The following is a 9,365-nucleotide window of genomic DNA, read 5'->3' on the forward strand; positions in this document are numbered from 1 at the left end:
AGAACTGACCGACCAGATCCATATGAACCACGTTCCGGATGGCGATTGTTTGTGGATGGCTCATCAAACGACAAGGGAGCAGGAGTAGGAACAATACTGGTTACTATAGATAATACGCGGCTAAAAAAATCCATCAGGCTCGGTTGGGATGCTTCAAACAATGAAGTTAAGTACGAAGCAGCTCTTGTAGGCCTTAAAATGGCTCTTAACCTTGGGGTAAGACAACTAACTATTTTTCGTGATTCTCAATTAGTTGTATTCTAGGTTGATGGAGGATATGAAGCCAAATATGAAAGAATGGCAAAATACTTGGAATTGGTAAGAGGCCTTAATAGAATGAAAATTAAGCTTTTACTGCTACTTACGCTAAAGAGACTAGAAAGAAGTAAACTATAATTTGCTTGTCTTTTATATCAAAGTTCTACTTTCAATTATCATGTAATAAAACTATAGTAAGAATTTGTTCCACTCTTAATTGCTTAGATAATAACTAATTCCACTAATAATGAACAATTAAACAGCAAGCATTTTTTTTTTTTTTTTGCTAGGTAAGCTGTATTATATTATATTAGAAGGTAGATTACATGAATATAAAAGGAAGGATGGAACATACCTCCACCTTTCCTTGTTCTAGCCATAGTCTGCCAATGCTTAATACATCATATTTTCCAGTACTAAACTTAACAAAACCTAAAGTACACAGAGTCCGGGTTTTCCAGCTTATATAGCCAAGGAGGTCTTCCCACATACACCTTTATCACGCCCATACTAATACTGGTGCCATGTCTTGCAGCTATGTCAGCAGCAAAGTTTGCTTCCCTCCAAGTGTGGGATATCAAACAGAAATCCAGTTGTCACTTGCAGAGTTCCCACCTCTTCCTCAGCTGCCATGGCACTTTGTTTGATACAAAAGCCAACATAGCTGCCTTCGAGTCTGTTTCCACCCAAACTTGCTTCCATTCTCTAGTAACAGCCATCTCCATGCTTTCCAATATTGCACAACATTCTGCCAATAGCTGGTAGACAAACCCAATCCTTTGCTCAAGGTTAAAACAACTCTTCCCAAATGGTCTCGAAAAACAAATCCCCAACCTGAGTTACCTGGGTTTCCTAAAGAAGATCCGTCAGTGTTGATCTTGATATGAGGTTCTGGTGGCAGTATCCATTGGCATTCCTTGATTTGAGGTGCTCTTCCTAACCTCAAGTTTGCTCCCCAACCATTCATGACCATTTTCTCCCTTTCATTGTTGTAGTTATGACCCCCCGAGAGATGTGCTGCACAAACAACCTGTGAACTCACAAATTTCTTGCAATAATTCAGATCAACCTTTGTATTATCAAAGTAAACTTTGTTTCTATGAAGCCATAGACTAACCATACCACCTACAACAGCTGCGCCCCACATATGTTGAATGGTCGTACTGCATCCTTTAGCCATAGAAACAGCTTCTCGAATGGATAGAAAAGTGTCTCTGAACCCAAACCTTGTAGCAAGCCAAGCCCACAAACTCCGTGCAAACTCACAAGCCCAAAGTAGGTGCATCAATTCATTTGTATCCTTGAAGCACATACAACACACTGATGCAGTACGAATACCTCTTCTTTGCATTTTTGCGTCTGTGGCAGCATAATTATGCAAAAGTTTCCATGCTGTTGCAGCAGTCCTCGGATGCACATGACCATTCTAATTTTATTCCTTTTTTCTCTAACCTGAGCATAAGCTGAACTGACAGAAATGACCCCTTTCGAGTTAGGGCTCCAAACTATTTGATCCTCATCCACTGAAGGTGGTACCTGAAAGATCGCCATCTCAATCCCATGGTGCTGCAACAAATGAATAAAGTTAACAGGCAGCTTCCACTGATCCCCTTGAATCAACATACTAACTGTAGCTTTGCATTCTCTAATAGCTTCATGAGGTAAGTGCAAAACTTCTTGTAATGACTTTTCCCCTATCCATTTATCCCTCCATAAGTCTATTTTTTTTCCATCCCCAACCACCCATTGAATTAGTGAGGTTACTTCTGGCCATGCCCATTTTATACCCCCCCCCCCATATAGATGACGGTCTATAATATTTTATCATTTGTCCATGCTTATTAAACCTTTTAGCTTTCATAAATTGAGCAAATTCATCCTCTCCATTAATAATCTGCCATGCTAACTTCATTAACATACTCAAATTCACCTCCCGTAGTCTCCTAAGGCCTAAACCCCCTTCATCAAAGGGTTTACAACACTTGTCCCAGCTTACGGTAACCACTTTCCTGCAACTAGGGTCCCCCAACCACAAGAAGTTCTTCAAGATAGTTTCAGTTTGCTTGATGAGGCTATGAGGCCATCTATAAATAGCCATGTTGTATATCAGTATACTGCTCAGAACTGATTTGATGAGGATTGCCCTTCCTTGAAATGATAATAATTTGCCTGCCCAACCAGTAATTCTCTTCCTTATCTTATCCACCACACATGTAATAATAGCCTTAGTTACCCTTCCTTGTATGATTGGTACCCCTAAGTATGTTTCAGGAAAGCTTCCAAGTTCAAAACCCATCTCCCTCTGTATGTTTTCCTGCCTAATTCTACTTATACCTCCTGTGAAGATTTTACTTTTTTCCTTACTCACACACTGTCCCGAAGTCTTCTCATATCTATCAAGAAGCTCAGAGATTTCCTCCAGACCAGTTTCATCTCCTTTCAGGAATACAAAAACATCATCAGCAAACAACAAATGGTTGGGTGCATCTGTTCTCTTAATAGTCACCATAAGTTTAATCACCCTAGTGTCCCGCAAGAAATTGATCCCTTTGCTTAAAGTGTTTTCTGCCAAGGCAAAAAGAAGTGGTGATAAAGGATCTCCCTGCCTGAGTCCACGTCCTACACTAAAGTATCCACATGGTCCTCCATTTATCATAATAGATATCTTAGCAGTGCTTACAATGGTTTGTATCCACTTAATCCATGTATCAGAGAAACCAAATTTGTGCAAAACCTTATATAGAAACTCCCAGCTAAGAGTATCATATGCTTTGGATATGTCGAGTTTTAGTCCCACATTTCCATGCACTCTTTTCTTTTTCATTTCATTGGCCATCTCAGATGCAAGGCCAATGTTAGCCTGGATACACCTCCCTTTGATGAAGCCTGCTTGCTCCTTAGACACCAGCTTCTCCACCATAGAATTAAGTCTCAATTGCATGATTTTGAAATTAATTTCATAATGAAATTGCCCATGCAAATAGGTCTAAACTTGGAGATCTTTCTGACACCTCTATCTTTGGGGATAAGTGTCAAAAAATGAGAATTCATACCAATGGGTATCATTCCTTCGAAAAAGAACGATCTGATAGCTTTACACACATCCAATTTTACAATACTCCAACAACACTTATAAAACATTCCTTGGAACCCGTCTAGGCCTGGAGAGCTACCAGGATCCATGGCAAACACAGCATGCTTAATCTCAAAGAAATTTGGTATTACGATCAACATCACATTATCATCAGCAGTGACGATATTAGGTATTAAGCCCAGGAATTCCTCATCCATCTCTACTGCTTTGTACTGAAATCTGCTCTCGAAGAATTGTACAATATAACTTTTAATATCCTCTTGTTTATGCAAAACAGGTCCTTCCTCTGTTTCTAGTTCAGCAAATAAGGCTGCTCCTTGTCGAATCTTGTAAATTGAATGGAAATAGGTTGAGTTCCTCTCCCCCTCATCATACCACTTGACTCGGCTTTTCTCATGTTACATAGATTCCCTATTTTTCATTGCTTCACTGAGTGCAAATTCCTTCGCCACTACCTCATTCAGCATCAAGTCATTTGCAGGCACACTCTCGGCTAGTTGTTGCATAACAGTTAATTCATGCTGCACCATTCTAATGCTACGATCAACGCAGCCAAAAACATCTTTATTCCATACTCATAGATTCTGTTTCAACCTTTTTAGTTTCTGAGTCACCACAAACAAAGGTGCCCCAAATATCTCCTGGTTCCAACTGTTACTAACCATCTCTAGGAAAGAGTCATGGCTCGTCCAACATTTATTAAAACGAAAAGGGATATTAGAAGGTTTTGGCACTGTGACACTAAAACCAGAGAGAGGAGCATGATCTGATCCCAGTCTACAACCCACTTTATAACTCCACCCAGGAAATCTAGACTCCCAAGCATTATTAAAAAAACACCTATCCAACTTAATTTGAACTTTCCTCAATCCTTGCTGATTGTTGCACCATGTGAAGGCCATACCCTCATAGCGACTTTCAACCAACTGACAGTCGTCAATCACTTCACGGAACTCAGTTACTGCCCCTGCAAGTGGTGGTCTGCCACCTCTTTTCTCCTCATTTCTAAGGACTACATTGAAGTCACCCATAAGTAGCCATGGTGTTGTAGAGTTAATTGCTTTCAAGTCACACCACAAACTTCTCCTTTGGTTCCTCAAACATCGAGCATGTATGAAAGTGATCAGTGAGCCATCAACTTCCACAGTTATATGCTGCGTTGAACTGAAAACATGTCGCATAGAGATGCCCCTCCTATGAAACACCCACAGGTTCCCCACCTTATCATCCGTATGATTATGCAAAACATCATTACTATAATTTACCAACCCCATTCTGGCAATATTTCTATAAGAAGGCTTCACCATAGGTTCAGCTAAGCAAAAAATATCAGGCTTTGACTCCTTTATTATGTCCTTAACTCTATTCATTGCTATATCCTTACTTGCTCCTCTAATATTCCAAAAAAATGTCTTCATTAAGAAATATTGGAGTTTATGTTACCCTGTGCCTTAGACCTTGTTACAGCAGATCCTTGTACACCCTTTTTCTTCCCTCAGTCTGCACCTACAGATGGGCCTGCATTAGTTTTACCCTCCTGACTAGCATTTCCTTCCAATCTTGCTTTGACCAATTCAGTTTCCACCACCACTTGTGTTGTATTCTGTTTAGATACCACCACCACTTGCGTCGTATTCTGCTCAGATCCCACCACTGCATGTGCTGCATTTTTCTCAGAACCACCCTGATTCACTGATCCCTTGTCCAAAGCCAACTGCTCCAATTCATCACTCGATGGTCCAATCAATAGAATCTCGAATCCATTTGCAGTAGTAACCTCCTCATTGTTCGTCCCCTGTTGGAACTCAATGATTTGTGCATCACTCCAAATCTCATTTCCATCAATGTTTTCTGTATCACTTCCATCATGTAATGTTACCTCAACTCCTTTATCAAGGTTATGTTCATGAGCATCACACCCATGTTCACTAACGTGTTGTTCTCCACCCCCAGTTAAAGTTTCCGGATCATCTTCTAATACCTCCGCGTTCAGCTGAGCATTACACCTCGCGACCTCTACGTCATTGTCATCGTTTCGTTGCTGAGTTACCATATCTCCTTGTTTCTCCCTGGTACTAGCCTCTGCAACACCACTGATGACCTCTCCCCTTGCATTATTTGTCTCTGTTGTTTGCTTATTTTTTCTTCTCCAATGTTTTCTTTGGTTTTTTGTCATTGCTGCCATATTCACCTCCAAATCTGCCTCCACCACATCCGTTTCTTTTGGGGTTTCCTTTTCTTTCTCCTTGCTCTATGCCAGATCCTTCCTCAAGAATCTGCATTGAGTAACCAAATAACCTACACCTTTGCAATGGTTGCAAAAGTCAGGTAGTTTACCAAGTTCGACCTTCTGCCAGAAAGCCACACCATGTTTTACTGATTCCACCCATATCTTATCCGGTCTCTTTTGAGACAAGTCCATGTCCACTAGTACACTAGCATAATAACCCATCTCTCTCCTTGTTGTTGTATCATCTACTTGAATCGGTCTACCCATCGTTCTTCCTATTGCCAATAAATTTTTTACCTCCCAGTATTCCATGCTTAACCCCGGGAACCTCACCCATACTGCGGCATGTGACTGAGCGTGCTTTTCTATCGAGAAATTTGGTGTCCACAGGTTAAGTCTCAGAACCTGAAATCCAAACATCCATGAGCCTTGTTCCCACACCTTCTGGTAGTCCTCATCTTTCTCAAAATGAAACATGAGGTAGCCCCTCCCCAAAGGTGTCACCTTTAATTCTCCGGTGGGCTCCAATAAACTATGAGCTATTGTTCTAACATCATCTAGCTTCATCTTTATCAAGTCTAGCCTGCCTGCCAAGGTAAGTCTGCAGTATTGAATACATCTCTCAACCTCCTCATCAATCAACTTGATTGTAGGGTATTCTCCTTGTCGGCCTGGAACAGGGAGTGTGGACATGTCCACGTTTCTTCCAATTCTGGGCCTTGTAACATTTGCATAAGATCTTTTCTCTTTCTCTGTGCTTGTGTTTGCAGTTACAGTGGCAGGGCTACTTCGAAAGACCATACCATTTAGCGCACCATGTCTCGACGATTCTGCTTCAACACCAAACCTCGATTGGTGTCTACCATCATTCATACCCAAAGGAACGAGTGACATGACTAAGATTTACTGAAAATATGAGAAAGTTGCGAAGCAATCCTTGTATTCCAGTTTCTCCTGAACTCCCACTGTAGAGCAGTGGAGGATTTTACCCATAATGGAGTGAAGGATGAAGATGAGAAGATAAGTTTATTTCACCAAACTAATTTTTGAGTAAAAGCGGCAAAAAACGAAGTAGTGTATCATTTAAATAACTTAAGTTATGGCCCTCCCATACGCCCAATATTTGGTCCCCATGAAAGGTTTTTGTGAATCTTTCAATGTAACAATTAAACAACATGAGAGTAATGATTCTAAATATAACTAATATGGTGAAAACTAATATTGAATATGTTCTAAATTAAACTAGAGCAAATAAATATTAAGATGTGAATATGAAGAAGGAATTAAGGAGATTTGAAATCCACTTTGATTAATCCATAACATGCTAGTATAGAGTTTGTTGCAATCTTAATCTTTATGTTTTCACATAAGGTTTAACATAAAGGTTAGGTCTTTTTATCCCTAATTATTCATGTATCTCTAGCCAACTAATAATTAGCATGAGAGGAAGTTGAAACCCATTCTCATGGTGAATGAACTACCCTCTAGTCTAGGTTTATTTTACTTATTGCTAAATAGAAAACCCTAGACTTGAAAGTCTTTAATACAACTATTCTATACTAACACATCAAGTCTTCATCAAAGTTTCAATCAAACCCCTCTAATGGAGGTTTAGCTATGGTTCATTAGACTATCATAGAATAAATAATGAGAAGAAGAAGAAGACATAATTAAAGGAATACTTGTATTAAAATAACTTGAATTGTATTAAAGGTGGCTAGGCTAATAAACACAAACTAGGTTTAGACTAAAGAGAACAGATAGGAAAGTGTTAGAGTTTTGTGTTAGTCCTATTTATATAGGAGAGGGATAGGTTTACAATTTCGTGCATGGGACTTTGAAGCTATGTTTTAGGCCATTAAATCAAGCCCAAAACCTAATTACTTAAATCCAAAAAGGGTTTCTCTACTGGAAATTACTGCAATAGCCATTTCATCCACTTTTTCTCCTTTGATTGGATCAAGACCTAGACCATTAGAAAGCTCTTTCCGAGCCGGTCATTTTGATATATAGTAGGCCCAATTCCGAGGTTTGAGTCTAAAGATACTATCTTTGGAAGTTCTATTGATTTTTATGCTCTATTTCTACCCGTGTTAACTTTGACTTTTCAACTTTGACTGGGCTTTAAAAATGCTTTTTCTCCTTAAAATTTGGCCTTTAATCATAGAACTTCTTAGCAACCAACCTTTGCTCATTTCTCTTACAAAAGTGACATATTTCTTCACATATTTGACTCCAATACCTGAAATACACAAAAGAACGTAAACATTACTTTTTTTTTTCGATAACCCCATCTTTTATATATAGAGATCAAATAGCCAAAATGTTTACAGACTCCAGACACAAGGGGGGATGACTGCCCGGCACTTGTTTGAGAGCCCAAGAAGCAAGGCCATGAGCCAACCCATTCCTTGCTCGACAGACCCAAATAAAAGAAACATCATGAAGTTTTGCCATTAAGGACTTTACAAAACATACAATAGCAGAGATATGCCTGCTTACAGACGAATTACATGCTTTAAAGCTAGCAATAACAGAAGAAGAATCGCCTTCCAAAATGACAGAAGATAGCTTCAGATGTAGGGCCAAAAGGGCTGCCACTTCAGCTCCTATAGCCTCTGCTTGTTCCACATCCTTAGCATAAAACCTCCTAAAAGCAGCTCTTATGATCACACCATTTGCATTCCTGCAAATAACTCCTGTTGTTGCCTTACCATTAGTCCTGTCATAACCAGCATCAAAATTTATTTTAGTCCAAGGATCAACAGGAGGACACCAAGAACTAATAGAATCCAGAGGCAGAACATTGGGTAAAATAGGATCATTGCTGGAAAGGAAAGCCTCAGAGCATCTCAATCTTGATGCTTCAGTATGCTGTAACATCTTGTTAATCTCTACTACAGACTGTTCCATCCTAGCTTTATTCCTACTAGTCCAAATCTCATAAAAGAGGAAGAGACAATAGTATCCTTTACGATTAAGAACCTCATCTTTCACCCCACACCATCCTATGAACTCATTAAGCCAATCCAAAACATTCCAGTCTGGATGTGCCCCAACATCCAACATAACATTGATAAGTGCTCAAAAAGTGCAATTTAATCCTCAATTATGCCTCTTGTTTAGCCATCTTAGTGGACTAATAGTGTTTGTAAGTTATGTTTTACGATTCTACAGGAGAAAAAGTGAGTTTTGTGGAATATTAGAGAAAAAGGGGTAAAACGGAGCAATTCGGAGCATTAAGGATTACATGGGAGGCCCGTGGACAATCATGGAGAAGGCCAAGGAATTGGAGCTATTAAAGATGCGACTTGGACCTATTTTAAAGCCTAATTGGAAGCCCAAGGCCAAATAATTGGTGGCTTAGACCAAAGCCCGCAAAAGAGGATAGAAGGATTGTCACAGCCCGAATTTCTAAACAATTAAAAAAAAATATTTGAAATATAAATATCTCAAACATTCACTCGGTTCAATTGTCTAAAAACCTAGGCTATGACGGGGTGAATACAACACAGTTCAAAACCTAAAACCCACATCATAAAGAATCTTAACAACACAAATAATCTCCAAAATTTCTCTTTATTACTTTATACAAGTCTATCTTCCATCCAAAAATCATCAATATAACATTCTAAGAATAATCAAATTGAATGTCATATGAAAAGAAAACTACGTTATTACATACTTCCAAAAGATTAGACCTAATAAAAATAAACTCCGGTCTGCTCCAAGTCAAATCTCTTTCAAACGCCCGCGGTTCCACTGCCTTCCACCTATGTTCCC

The 9,365-nt window shown here is 39.3% G+C and overlaps 2 protein-coding genes across 2 annotated transcripts; both read right to left on the reverse strand.

Moving 5' to 3' along the window:
- Positions 1–854: 854 nt before the first annotated feature.
- LOC147496865 (uncharacterized) lies at positions 855–3,882 on the reverse strand. The gene is made up of 7 exons (XM_086562685.1): positions 3,755–3,882; positions 3,361–3,571; positions 2,189–3,166; positions 1,711–1,824; positions 1,376–1,558; positions 1,102–1,288; positions 855–1,006 (listed from the first exon to the last, which is right to left on the reverse strand). The coding sequence occupies exons 1-7, from the start codon at positions 3,880–3,882 to the stop codon at positions 855–857; spliced, it is 1,953 nt and encodes a 650-aa protein (XP_086418811.1).
- Positions 3,883–5,603: 1,721 nt separating this feature from the next.
- Positions 5,604–6,476, reverse strand: LOC147496866 (uncharacterized). Its single transcript, XM_086562686.1, has one exon. It carries the CDS (start codon positions 6,474–6,476, stop codon positions 5,604–5,606), a length of 873 nt encoding a protein of 290 aa, XP_086418812.1.
- Positions 6,477–9,365: the final 2,889 nt, after the last annotated feature.

This window comes from Coptis chinensis, chromosome 5 (assembly GCF_015680905.1).
Source record: "Coptis chinensis isolate HL-2020 chromosome 5, ASM1568090v1, whole genome shotgun sequence".
NCBI classification, from domain to species: domain Eukaryota; kingdom Viridiplantae; phylum Streptophyta; class Magnoliopsida; order Ranunculales; family Ranunculaceae; genus Coptis; species Coptis chinensis.